Source organism: Dreissena polymorpha, chromosome 4, assembly GCF_020536995.1.
Source record: "Dreissena polymorpha isolate Duluth1 chromosome 4, UMN_Dpol_1.0, whole genome shotgun sequence".
Taxonomy (NCBI): domain Eukaryota; kingdom Metazoa; phylum Mollusca; class Bivalvia; order Myida; family Dreissenidae; genus Dreissena; species Dreissena polymorpha.
Genome location: NC_068358.1, coordinates 50,710,591 through 50,725,614, shown reverse-complemented (window position 1 = coordinate 50,725,614; position 15,024 = coordinate 50,710,591). Strand labels below are relative to the sequence as shown.

Sequence of the window (15,024 nt, the reverse complement as noted above, 5' to 3'; positions counted from 1 at the left end):
TTAAGGTGTTTGTGCCCTAATAATGACCGATAATGATCTATTATTACCGGTACATGTGGAGTAAGAGCAATTAAAGATGTGCTCAAATGTTTTGTTTGTTTTATTTTAATTAGTTTATACCTATTTATTGTAGCTCGATTGCATCGAAAGCCGTATGCTTATATAAACGCTCTCGAGTCCGTTTCCTGGGACTAGAACCAGTACTTGGTGTCTTTTGGGGGAGATCAAAGGAACGCTCCCAGTGGGTTCGAACCCGTGACCTCCCGATCGCTAGGCGGACACCATATCCACTACGCCACATCGATGTTTTAAATATTTTAATTGTTTACGACTATTGCAGAAAATAAAAAGTATAAAGAACTTGCTTCAAAAATAAACCGTAACTGATGTGTGTTGCGGTTGTGCGTAATTTAAGTTATAAATACAATTAATTGGGATCAAACGTCTTATTTGATTGATCCCGACCATTTGTTCACATTATTTTTTTAACGGCGACTATAGCTTAACAGTACCAATATTTAATATATTCAGATCCAATAGATATACAGTTTCTTTCATATTTACGAAATTCGCTATATAACTGCGACACATTTTTCTTTAGTCTTTGTGCATGACAGAATACAATCTAATAAACGACCAGTAGTTGGAAGCAAGATTTTCCATGGGTCACAGAATGTTTTTCAATATTTTTTTGCTTTCTGTTTATTTTGGTTGTTATTGAATAGTATAATATATGACTTGAATGAAATGAACTGATGACAAATACATAAATATTAAAAGAAATGTTGTGATTTGGTAGCTCCAAAGTAGTGTGGATTTTGATTTATAACATTTAGAAAGTATATAAAGAATTCGACACCAACCGCCTGCTGCAGTGCCTGACCAAATTCCTGGGGAAATGCGAGAATAAATATATATTATTCGCTCGTTATTCTTGTCTGTTTATCATAACATTTTAATCAGTGACAATAATCAAATGAAAAATCTCTCCAAAACACCTATCACACCAACACATTCGCATTTTGCACAGCACCTAGAACAACACTGACAAAGATCACACTCACATACAGAACAATTCTTTAAAACGCAACCTTCCCTACGCATAACACACTTTTACCCATCTCTTTAGTCAACAAAGTCTTTAATACAGACAGCCTCAAGAACTCAACTCTCTTAAACGTCTCTCTCAGTCCACTGTCTCCCACTTACGAACGACCATACGGATAGACAACTGCAAGGGCCGGGTTCAATATACTTTTATTTTAATATGCATTTCAATATTTACACACATTATCAAAGCTTTACAATATGTGCATAAGTAGACATACATCTATATACGTTTATGCTAATATTTATTTCATTCCGTTAATTAATTAAATACTAAATTGTATAGCATGAAAAAAAAAATATTTATTAAGTATTCCATACTACAGCCTTATCTCTAGGCATGTAAGAACACCCGACACTACATCCATTTTTTCCGGATTTTCAGTCCAATTAGTATACAGCGCAATAACTGTATCTACAATGCCGTATCTAAAAGCACGGACTCTACCACTTATCCGATCGCAGAGGGAATAATAATAAGAATGTGTCGTAATTCAAACTACACTGTTATGCGCAATACAATTTCAACTGCTACCATAAGACCAGATCGTCAGATACTACGGTGAAAACAATTTGTGCAGTGTAACCTTTTCTTTCGCTTTGCACTAATCGACAATTCACAACTTCAGCCATAAACGATTTGTTATCAAGTTTATGTTTTAAGCATTTCTCTACAAAATACACCTTTGACTTTGACAGGAAGAACTATGAGCTGTACGTATGTACTCATAAAAGCTCAGAGCATTCAAGAAGAACTAATCCCGGGACCAATCGAGCGTTATTATAGAGATTTTTTTTATAAGTCCAAGGCCCATAACTACGCCAAACATTATTGGACCTAAACGAATTTTACACTTCTTCTGTAGATTATGTTGGTAGACTCACTTTCAAGAGTACCCAAGCCGACAATGACCAATCGAACTATAATTTAATTAATTTTACCGTTTTCAGGCGTTTTTTTTTACGCAACTCTTTCATATATAGAGATAATTTTTATGCTCCAGGTAGGATGGCATATAGCAGTCGGACTGTCCGTCCGTCCGTCCGTCTGTCCTTCCGGCATTTCATTTTCTGGCCTTTTTTTCAAATAGCATTAATATATTGACCCGATATTTGGTGTGTGAGTCTACCTACATGACTTGTTAAGTATCAAGCCAATCGGTCAATTCGTTGACGAGTTATTGATCGGAAACGATTATCTCACTTAGTGTGATAGTGACTTGACCTTTGACCTAGTGACCCCAATTTCAATAGGGGTCATCTACTGTCCAATGCCAATGCACATGTAAAGTATCAAGCCAATCGGTCAATTCAAGTTATTGATCGGAAACGAACTGGTCTATCGACCGTTTACCGACAGACAGCCAGCAAAACATATTGCATACATATGCAATAATAATGGATCCTTCTAGTCCATTTTGACATTGCATTTTTATACCTTGATAACAGACAGGCATTATTAAGATATTTACTACATGGAAACACACTTATCACATATGTATGATGCACCGCTTACTTTCCAGAGAAACAAGAGAGCAAACAGAGAGACAGGATCAGTAGAAAACAGTATTACGCCAGCAGGTCTTTAAGAATCAGATACGAAGTCACAAGAGCAATTCTTACAAGGCAAGGCATTTCAGAACATAATGAGCTGACAGAACTGGGCCTATGACTACTGATACTACTGCAAACACAGTTCAATTTGAGTCACGCTCTGGAAACACTGGGCTTAAAGCTTGTGCGTAAAAAAACCCATCTCAGATTAGTCGATGCAGTCTGCACACAATAATCTGCAATGAAACTTAACGCACATTCATGAAGTAAAGTTTCCAATGAATGTGGCTTCAAATCCAAAAGTTCTCAATTTCATACCATATATTCTCTATTTAATGCCCACTCTCAGGTTATAATTGTCCAAGGCTGTGCTTCGCATGAGACCAATAGAAATAGAATAAATTGATAGAAAAACAAGTTACTAACCTTATTTCATAAGTATGAAAGGAAGTTGAAAGCAGGTTCTTATTCTTCCGCAAAAATAAGTATAAGAAAAGTCGAGCCCTATGAAAACCTTACTTATTTTAATGCATGTGCAAAGTTTCCCGCCAGCTTAGATTGTGCAGTCTGCAGAGGCTTATCTGGGACGACACTTAAAGCACATTGAAATAGCCCAGATTTAAAGAGCACAGCTCAAATGAATATGAAAATTAATGCTTGCTATACAATCCAGGAACTTATCTGAGATAATACAATAGTTTTATGACAACAATGTAAAGTATAGTATCCATAACGAACAGCATTTAATTCAATTTTCCTACCAAATAATGGAACAACAAAATTGCATTTTTTTTATGAATTCTGGAGTTATTGTTTGCAATTGATCTCTTTAGAAAGAGCCCTTCAACGGCATTGTAACATGAACTTCTGTTAACCTCTCCACGAACCTCTAATATCTCTACCAAGATAGTGACATGTATCTGAATGTAAAGCCAACAGACCCATAATGGGCAAGAACACAATATAAGCATCCACAGTCGAAATGATTTTACTATCCATTTGTTCTAATAATTTGGTATAAATACAGCTTTGATTTTTTTCAAAAGGTAGATCGTAAATATTACATGCTAGGTTTGATGATGAATATGATACCCAATAAAACATCTGCCACAACAGCATTTCAGCAATATTTGTATTTTGTGGTTAAACTTACTTTACATGTAACCATGTCGGTTCAAAGTGCAGATCAGGGCCCGTATTCACCAAACAATTCTTAGACTTAAGTCTAAGAATAAAGAAAATTCTTTAAATTAAAATTTTCAATAAACCATATTAACCACCTCTATCTACATCATTATTCTTATAGAACATTTTGTGAATGATATAATCACCAGTGGTAGCTTGCAAACATTCAAACACTGAACGCATTTTTCTTGGTTCTTAGTATATTCTTTATTCTTAAGTCTAAGAATGGGTTCGTGAATACGGGCCCATGTTATGTTTCAAGAACATCTCAAAGTCTCAAATCAGAAAGGACACATGATGTTCTACTTCAGTATGGAAATGGGTGCATATGTTCATGAAGTTACTACCTTGCAATATGAGGATTAATGTACATTAATAACATTCCTTGAAAAACTACATATTTCCATTGAAAAACCATAACCTTGTTTTCTGGTTAGCACAGTGATTGGCTTGCCTTTTAGGAACCCTAGGTTCATATCCGACAGTTTTCTTGGGTGGTCCAGTTTACCCCCAGTTACATGCAGCCAAGATTCCATATAAGAGATATCACAGTCAGCATAACATCAGCGGCAATGCATTGTTGATATAAATAACAAGTGAAAGATAAGAGGCTACTGGACCATCCATGTTAAATTACAGATCAAGAGAGGTAACTCATCAATGCATCAAGAACAGTAACTCATCTATGTATCAAGAACAGTTACTCATAAATGCATCAAGAACAGTAACTCGACAATGAAAGAAAGAACTTAACTGCTGCTCAGCTTGACTACTCCCTCAAATGATCAGTTAACACATTATCTAAAAACTTTTAGAATAACAAGGACCTTCTTTGTTGTATCTTGTTACACTGTTAGATGGTGCTTTATATCATTTACTTTCAATGTCTCCACATTTAAGAAAATAGTAACTAAATAATGTTAGATGGTGATTTGTATGATATACTATCAAATTTTTTCACATTTAAGAAAATATTAACTAAAAATACGAATCACAAGTAAAAAAATTATAATGAAACCTTGATTGTATAATAAAAGATGAACATTTATTAATATCTTCCAGTTAAACTGTACCCAGCAGTGTCATGTCAACAGACGTTTGGACTTTGGCTAGACAATGCCAAAATCACTCTGAGTTTTAGACTCTCAGTCTCTCCATAACTTTATGAAGGATTTAGTTTTCCGTAACAATGTTGCTGAGAAAGACATCTTGCGTTTCAGCGTAGGCAAACCAGAGGCTCCACTGGGGAACGTCTTTGCTTCTCGTACCCTTAAAGATTCTTTCGGAACTGGTTTAGAGACAGAGCACTTCACAATAGTTGCCAATTAGCAGGATGATGATCATGATAATACATGTGTTTCTACATTCATTTTGTCTAACATGCTTGAAAACTACAATTTATGCATTGTATAACTTCCCTTGAATCAGATTTGCTACATAGAAACAAACTTTTAAAACAACACATCACAAGCTCTAAACATCAACCAGATTATCTGATAAAACGTTCCCTTACATCACTATGATAACTCATTAACACAAAGCCTAGAATATCTCTCATATTATGCAATAACATTTACTACGAAATATCTCTAAGATTATGCATTAACATAAAATCCTTAATATCTCTTATATTATGCAATTACATACAACTACCCAATACCTTTAGGATTTTGCAATCTCCTGATTCATGTTAATAAACTAAAATTTAATCAAACAGACGGCCAAACAATCATATCTTACCGACAAAGTGTTTTGCTCCTTTCAAAGCCTGCGTAAATGGGCTGCATTGTGACATCCTCTGCAGAGACAGTATGAGCACGCTTTCTGAGCGCATCCTCGATGTTCTTATACTTGTTTGGACACAAGGGGGAGGGCCCACTTGTAGTTGGGGAGTCCTGTGAACATGACAGCCAATAACAGTTACTGGTCATGCTACAGTTGCATATGCAGCAAGTTTATTTTGAGTTAAAAGAAATGTGCCTGCACCAGTTTTAACACCACCATGTTAGCTTTAACGAACAGTGGTAAGGTATGAGCAGTTACCAAATGTGTATAAATGTAAGCCGTGTCAAGCAAAACTAGGCTTACACCATTTGGGACTAGCATAGCTCCAGACTAGTGTGTGCATTTGCACTCTGCCAGTGCGTCATTAAAACCAGGACGTTGCAGCTCCAAACAAGAATGCACGGACATGGTTTGTTTATTCGTTGATAAAAATTGAACAAGAGACGTGTTTGTCATAAATACAATGCCTCCTTCTGCGCCGCGTTCAAGCCATATTTTTTACATTGACCTTTCACCACTTAAAATGTGCAGCTCCGTCAGATACACATGCATGCCAAATATCAAGTTGCTATCTTCAATATTTAAAAAGTTATGACCAATGTTTAAGTTTTCGGACGGACGGACGGACGGACCGACTGACAGACAGACAGACGGACAGTTCAAAAACTATATGCCATCTTTCGGGGGCATAAACAAAATCACCACACTCTATCAAAATAGTCTTGGAATATTTCTTGGAATGGTGAAAGTTTTGAAGAAATTAAAACATCACTTGAAAGACTCAACAATTCACAGATTAAAAAACAAAGAATTATCACACAAAATAACATTTCAATAAATAAAGTTTCTATATAAATTCATGACAAAATGCTTAAATGCATAAGTACACCACCATTTGTAATCAAAGACGGGAAAAATAAACTCCAGTGCCAAAAATGTTACAAAATGTTCTTATCTAACACAGTGAAGACCAGTTTGTGTTATTTCAATAATATGTAATATTTCTGCTCATACTTAATGTGTGATAATCCATATTTTTGTTGTCATAAGCAACTGGTATTAAGTACTAGATATTTAAACGGTAATATATAATCTGAATTGTTGTTTACAATGACAATTACCATTATAGCATATTTGTATACTTTAATTTTTAACTAAATAACAATTTTATACAATTTGGAATTTACACATTAAATCAAAAGCTGAAACACAAAATGCAAATTAAAGTATTTTGCAAATAATGAAGAATATATTACTTTTTATAATGACATAAAATGTAGCCTCAATGGAAGAATATGTCCAATGAATGAATGAAATATTGGTAATTCCAAATTTAATTGTTAGTTCTAACAGATACATTCTGTTGACATATTAACAGTTTATACATTAAATTCTCTCACATGTGAGTCTAAACTTATAATACATTTAGAAGCAAAACAAAATACCCCAGGTCTTTTTTACACTGAATGCAAACTTAAACATGCAGAACCTTTGTCAAAACCACTTGCATATTTGCATACGTAATTCAAAATGTAACACTGGCACAAGACATTTTAAAATGTAACACTATTATCTAATAAGTTCTGCTTCACAAATATTCTGCCGTTATCACTTCATGTGATGTATTTTGTTTAATTTCCGCTTTTTTAAAAGCTCGTTCAATAGTCATTCTGTGTGCAACTTGTTTAACACCCAGGTCGATATTATTGTCTCTGCTTAAGTCCAGTAATTTCTTGTCATCAACACAATTCCTCTTAAAGCTCGCTTTGTATTGGCTCATATTTAAACTGTCCAGCCGATCAAGAACATCATTACAAAACCACTTTTCCAAAGCTTTATCACTGAATGTTTTTCTTCACGTTATCATTCCCAAATTCGGGAGGTGGTTGAATAAAAGAAGAAGGATCATCCCCGAATCCCAATGCCGGTGGAGCAATAAGTTATTCGTAACCATTGCTGCGTCCTTTGCCTGACAATGAAGAAAAAGTTGACAACGATGATACTAAACTCGCCGTATCCGTGAAAATGCCGGACTATTTTGCTGTGTTTTTGGCTCAGATCCGCTGTCACTGCTAAAATGTTATGGCGGGGGAATAATTTCGCACTGCGCAATATTTGCATGTGTTTTAGCATCGTCTCTAAAGCCCAGAGGCGGGAAGGCACATTTTTATACACGTCTCCAATAGACAATTGTGTGGGCTTGCCATTAATGTCAACAGTTTTTGATTTCACGCCGTCCCTTTCAGGTGTACCTGAGGGGGATTCAGATGACTTTTGTTTCTTGTGGAGCCACTCGAGTCGTTTCTTTTCTGCCAATGCAAGATAATCAGTCTTTCCGTTGTCACTGGTATTATTATTTGCTTCTACCACGACAGTTGTTATTCGTTCTGAAGATTTATTGCTTTCTGAAGTGGAAGTGGAGGATTTTTTCTAATTGTTTAACATTAAAACCTTCAACAGGTGTTCCTTTGCTTATTCAATGTGTTTGTTTTGTTTCAAATACTGGTTTCGTGTTCTTTGCTAATGGCGAAGAAAAGCTTCGCTTAATTTGCGTCAATCCTGGTTGATTGTTGTCGACTGTTTTAATTTCATTTACTGGTTCGACTTTAATGAAAACTCCTCCTTTTCCATCTCGAACAGTACTGGACTTGTTTTTGGCGCGAATGGTTTTACACTGGATTACACAGGGTTTTCCCCCTTTATTTGGTTTAGCCTCGGTTTTCAGTGGTTTGTTACCAGCAAGGGAAACTTGGCGGCTTGCAGCTTCTTCGTCTTCTGAAGCCTGCTTTCGATAGAGTCGATCACCATGTTCTCATCCTGTTTCTCCAGTTGTTGTCGCGGTTTCATAATGCAGCAATGATGGCAGCTTGCGTTGGATCCATCTGTGGTATTTCTGGCTTTGCTTTCACTTCCTCAATCTGTGGACCACCATTCTGGAGTCGTTCCTGTCTTTTGGCTTCAGAAGCAGCGATCGCGTTGTGAGGAACAGACTTTGAAATGTAATCCAAACTAGCGCTGGATTTAGTTTTTGTGATTTCTTCGGATGTTGATGCCGCAGGTGGTGGTGGTGGGGGTTGGGGGAGTGCGCCGTTTGAAACAATCGCAGAAGGCGCAGGAATGTTAATGTTCGGCACACTGCCCATGAAGTCCGGCAGAGGAGCGGGAGGTAATGGCGGGGGCTCGATGTAAACTTGTCGAGTGTTAATTTCGATTTTACAGCCATTCTGTTGCTCTGCTATGGTGAAGATGATGATTTGTTCGGTGATTCGTGCCGTGCCTGAACGGGTGGAGATGGTGCGGGTACATCCGGCTTGGGCGGGATAACAAATCCTTTGTCGTCTAAGGGAACGCTTGAGTGTATAGTGTTTGGTTTTGAGACATGAGAAGGGGCCGGTGCCATTTTCTTGCTTTGATCCGCGACGGAAATCAATGTTACTGTATTTTGGGGTCCTGTGTTTTCTGAATAGAGTCTGGTTTTTCATCGCCACTGTCACTATCATAGTCCGTTGTTGGTTCAGTCGAATGAAGTGACATGGCTGCCATTTCCTCTGTCCTGGCCTGTCCCTCTGACTTGCTGATGGGCAGGGAGGTCCTGGGATCTCTCTGATGAGGCATGGGGGTCGCTGTAAGGTAACAGCACATGTCAGCTGTGTTTGTTTAACGGTTTGTTTATATTTTTGCCATTAACAGTATTTCAGCAATATTGAAAAGGTTACTAAACTTTATTGGGGTTATATTGTTTGCATGTTTGTACGTTTGCCATTGACAGTAGTTCATCAATATTAGTTTGGTCACTTAACGTATTAAAGATTTTATTGTGCAAAGACGAGAATAAGTAAGCTTTTGACGAGCCTATCTAATAAATGCTAAAGCTAGAAACTGAGCATTGCCAGGTATGAATCAGAGGTAGGTGAAGAATTCCAATACAAAACAGGTCATGAATCAGATGCTTTCAATATCTTTATGATAGAACACCTTTGACTTGTCCACCCTTTCATTTACCATAGAACATATTTGACTTGTCCACCCTTTCAATAACCATAGAACACCTTTGTTGACTTGTCCACCCTTTTAATACCCATAGAACACCTTTGACTTGTCCACCCTTTTGATTACCACAGAACACCTTTGACTTGTCCACCCTTTCAATTACCATAGAACACCTTTGACTTGTCCACCCTTTTAATCATGACAGTAGTTCATCAATATTAGTTTGGTCACTTAACCTATTAAAGATTTTATTGTGCAAAGACGAAAATAAGTAAGCTTTTGACGAGCCTATCTAATAAATGCTAAAGCTAGAAACTTAGCATTGCCAGGTATGAATCAGAGGTAGGTGGAGAATTCCAATACAAAACAGGTCATGAATCAGATGCTTTCAATATCTTTATGATAGAACACCTTTGACTTGTCCACCCTTTTATTTACCATAGAACATCTTTGACTTGTCCACCCTTTCAATAACCATTGAACACACTTTACTTGTCCACCCTTTCAATTACCATAGAACACCTTTGTTGACATGTCCACCCTTTTAATAACCATAGAACACCTTTGACTTGTCCACCCTTTTGATTACCACAGAACACCTTTGACTTGTCCACCCTTTCAATTACCATAAAACACCTTTGACTTGTCCACCCTTTTAATCATCATAGAACACCTTTGACTTGTCCACCCTTTCAATTACCATAATTATGCAATTATTCAATCGAACAAGAGCACCGCATAGTGGGTGCAAACGCTCGGCTGCGGGTGCAGTTTGAAAAAAAGTTTTTTATAGGTCACAGTGACTTTAACCTTTAACCTACTGACCCCAAAATGGGTGTGGCATGTAGAACTCATCAAGGTGCAGCTACATATCAAGTCTTAAAGTTGTAGGTGGAAGCACTTTGATTTTAGAGCAAATTTTAATGTTTTAGCACGACGAGGACGGCGGACGAGCTAGCTATGACAATATCTCGGGTTTTCTCCGAATACAGCCGAGCTAAAAATCATAGCCAGTATGTCAGAAGAATTCAGCCACTCAAAATGCCCATTCACCAACAAATTAGCTTCCTTACATAAAATGCTCATGCTGTTTCTCAGACAATTTGTTGGACTGTTTGGCAGCGATTTATTATATCTGACTGTTTGATATGTTTGTATAAATGACAGTTGGCGATGGGTGCATTTTGAGATCATCAAATGACCTTTTTCATTTGAATTACTGGCATTTATAAGTTTTAACATCTTCTTGCCAAAATCTCATGCCTAAACAATTCACCTCAGTAATTTGGAGCAGTTAACTTTGAACATCTATCGACCAGACAGGTTTATTAATTGTACAATTTTGTGTACCAGACATTTGCATTCCTGGAGTAGCTAAAAAGATTAGATTGGAAAAACTTATTTAATACCATAAATGACAATGTATTAAATTTAAAAATAAATTATGTTTTCAAATAAATCAAATGTATGTGGGCGGATGGAAAACAATCTCACATAATTAACCCATGAGCTAGAAAAAACCAGAACACCAATATTTTATACCATTTTGTACTGTAAATATTGGAAATTGTACAAAAATATACAGTATATTAAATCTATCATAATCAGAAAAACACACCTGAAGATAAATGAACATTCTGTTAGAAAAAATATGCCTTAATGATTCTAATATAAATTGATTATTTGCACATTTTATTGTACAATCAAAACATTGACAATTTAAAAAAATGGGACATCTTATAACACTTGACCACTAAGATACGTATTTTGACGCATTTATAGTCTTTAAGAAAAATACATTTAATTAAAGACCTTTTTTTTTTACTAGATTCTAGTTTTAAAAGATTCATTTCAAACCCTTAGAAACTGATGAGCAGCAAACAGCATAAATCCTGAATAGACTATGAATTACTCGCAGACTGTTCTAGTTTTATGCTTTTTGCACATAGCCATTTTCACTTTGCTTCTGAGTGGGAAAGGGATAATAAGCCTATGTGACCTATTCTTCATAGCTAGCTGTTCTATTTAAAAACAAATAACAATAATTAAATATATATAATAACTATAGCGATTCATTTTCATGTTGACATAAATGTCGTCAAATTAGATGTCTTTTTCAAAACTGTTCATTTGTTTTTACATTCCAAATGCAAAAATGTGTATACCGGGTAAATAAATGCTCCTAGGTTTTCTGATGCTACCACAACAACAGGAATGCAACCATTCACAATACCATAGGTTTACATGGAGCGTCAGTTGGTTCCTTTTTCCTTGTTCCGTATTCGTTATTCGAATAAGGAATAAGGAACTGTTCCTTATTCACGCGTAACAAATTTGTTTCAGGGTTTCAAAGAAAATAATGCAAACATTTCTTAATTAAATCGAAACAAAATAACTCGAATACATTTACTTGATGTATTACGTTACAAATACATGTTTCTTTTTCGCGCTTGCATAGGATTACTTTTTTAAACCGAACCGATATTTTCTAATTCGAATAATAACTTCACATCAACAAAACTTAAAACATAAACTTATATTTTACATGTATGTGATATTAAAAAAAAGCAAACTTGTACATTTAAACATTTTTTTTATTTATAATCCAGTTTCTTATTCGCGGCTGAATAAGGAAAAAGGAACCAGATCCTTACTCCTTATTCAATCCGAAAAAGGAACTGGCATTGTCTTACTTAAACATCAATGAAATTGATCCAAAATTAACCACATATAAATGAACATTATTTATATATTGGTTCTATATGTAAAATACTAATTGCAATACATTTCTACTATGTTTGAAGTAATGATAATGTAGTTCCTTATTCAGTTTGAATAAGGAATAAGGAACTGGTTCTTATTCCTTATTCAAATCGAATAAGGAACTGGAATGTTCTTTCTGTAAATTATAAATCAAAATGAACCAATAAGATGAATAACTAAACGAAAAGTATTGTAAATGTACGTCGGGTGAACAAATATTAATTGCAGTACATTTCTACTTTGTTTTATTTAATGATAACATAGTTCCTTATTCGCTTTTTAAATCCGAAAAAGGAACTTAATATCGTCTTCATAATACTTGTTTTCAGCGTGTATTGTCGAATAGAATATAAAAAGAAATGTGACAGAATACGTCCATATAACATAATCATGCTTAAATAACCCTCACTACATATTAAAAACATATCCGAATGTGATTGTCCGAAATACAGACTTCCAAATAAGGAACTAACTTAACGCCATTTCCTTATTCTGAGGCAATAATTTCAGATATTAAAATTCGGACCATTCTAGAATAGCGCAGATATATATATACGTGATTATTGGATATTTTAATGTAAGATTTGTTTTATATCTCTGATAAGTTCTTCTGGAGATGACTATTCGATAGCTGAATACTAGTCATGTTTAGCTATCCCATACTTTTCTTATACCTAAACAGTTGCAAAGAGATATTTCAGGATGCAAAATAGTGCCAAATAATTAGACGTAATTTACCGATAAATTTCAGGCAATCGCAATAGGTTCTAAAACTCACAAAGCTAATATCTCTTTTGACGTGTCAGGTAACAAAATAAACTGCGAGGATGAGGTTATCTTATTAGGGGTTACAATAGATTTTAAACTAAATTTTGACAAACACATTTCCAACTTATGTAAAAAGGCATTCAGACAATTAAATGTTCTAAAGCGTATTGGTAGGAATCTTCGTTAACTTGGCAAACTTAATATATATTATTAATTCATTCTCTCAAACTTCAATTTCTGTCCATTAACGTGGCATTTTTGTGGAGAAATAAATACTAAGAAAATAGAAAACATACAGAAAAGAGCTCTTAGTTTTATTTATAATGACTATAAGTCTGATTATGAAGGGTTGCTAAGCAAATAAAAACTGCCAAGCTTAAAATTAAGAAAGATAAGACATATGGCTATAGAACCATACATAATAATTAATAAACAGACACCAACATATGTTTATGATCTACTAGTAATTAAAATTAGAAATAACTCTTACTCTTTTAGGTTCACTAATACAGCTGAATCTCCACGTGTAAGAAGAACCAGTTAAAGTCTCAAGTCTTTCCGTTCCGCAGCCCCCAGGCTCTGAAACTCGTTACCCCAGCACTTCAGGGATGTGACGGGACTTAACCAGTTCCGAAGTCTGATAGGCTCGTGGGACGAGGAGGATTGCAGATGTTCTTGCTGTAGTACCTAGAATGGCTACTATTATTGTTCTTGTTAATTGCTTTTGCTAGTTTTACCATCAGTTGCTCTTTGCTGCATGTTATATTATTTTGTGCACGTTTGTTTACATATAAATGGCAGACATTTTTTATCTGTCACACTTTTGTGTCCATATTCATTATTAGACTTTTACCTTATTATTTATAGCAGCTCTTAGACCCAGGTCAAGATCAGCAACTGCAGCGCAATCTGTTTAAACACTATTTGTATCACATGCCATAATTCTATCGCTTTTAACATGTTAAAATAATCGTGTTTATTGAATTGCAGGTTAATTTAATTTAATTGTTTATTTATTATAATTGATCTCAACTCTAGGATGACTTGTTCTGTAAAAACCGACTTTAAATAAAATTTGTATTTGTATTGCGTTTTCCTATAGCAAATTGATTTCAACGTATACTTCAGTTTTTCTTGTTAAATCCTTGCTAATGCATACAAGTATCATAAATAAGACATAAGTATGAGCGACTACCTCTTAAATGTGTAAAACATGTGCTATTAAACCACTTTTACATATTTTGAAAATAAACATAAACAACACATGAAGTGCATTTGCCGTTTATACAATTACCTTGCATTACCTTGAACGAATTTACTTTTTCATAGGTTACACATAACTAATTGTTGTTGAACAACAAATCACGTCACTTTTTAGCTTTCTGTACTTTTTAAATAAACGAAACCTATATGTGTATGTTAAAACTAGCAGTTGTATACATCATTAATTATGTGTACAACGTTATGACATGCATCCTTTAATAAAATATGTGTTTGTTAGCAAACAAGAAATAATACTAAATATCACATTTTTTAAAGAATATATGGTTTGGTGTTTATTTTGATTAAATACGCCATATAAGGCACATGAGGACAACACATTTTCACAAGCAATAAACAAAAAGAAAACAAAAATGCAAAAATATGCACACGCAAACACTCACAAGAAAACAAAACATGTATAAACGTACATGAACAAAATTTAAATCATGAATAAAGGTGGAGAATCTCATTCTTAGTAAGAAATAATAATAATCAAAACAAAATTATGATAATCGAATAGTTCCTTAAAAGCGACAAAAGTCTCTGACACTGTTTTAATTGTCCTACAAAATACTAAAATCCTTTAGATAATTTCCCCTTTACGTTGTC

At 34.9% G+C, this 15,024-nt stretch overlaps 2 protein-coding genes and 1 long non-coding RNA gene across 3 annotated transcripts in view; all 3 read right to left on the bottom strand.

The window, feature by feature from the left end:
* Positions 1–1,245: 1,245 nt before the first annotated feature.
* On the bottom strand, positions 1,246–6,892 carry LOC127877540 (uncharacterized). Its single transcript, XR_008048479.1, has 2 exons — positions 5,587–6,892; positions 1,246–5,134 (listed from the first exon to the last, which is right to left on the bottom strand). It is a non-coding gene; the product is annotated as an uncharacterized LOC127877540 (long non-coding RNA).
* A 21-nt stretch (positions 6,893–6,913) lies between these two features.
* LOC127877534 (uncharacterized) lies at positions 6,914–14,074 on the bottom strand. Its single transcript, XM_052423490.1, has 2 exons — positions 13,643–14,074; positions 6,914–9,254 (listed from the first exon to the last, which is right to left on the bottom strand). The coding sequence occupies exon 2, from the start codon at positions 9,129–9,131 to the stop codon at positions 8,475–8,477; it is 657 nt and encodes a 218-aa protein (XP_052279450.1). The 5' UTR covers positions 9,132–9,254; positions 13,643–14,074; the 3' UTR covers positions 6,914–8,474.
* LOC127877524 (adhesion G protein-coupled receptor B1-like) overlaps positions 12,320–15,024 on the bottom strand; it is a 469,993-nt gene continuing 467,288 nt past the window's right edge. Inside the window, exon 14 of the mRNA XM_052423469.1 lies at positions 12,320–12,330. The gene's annotated coding sequence lies outside the window, so the exon portion shown is untranslated. The remainder of the gene's footprint in view (positions 12,331–15,024) is intronic.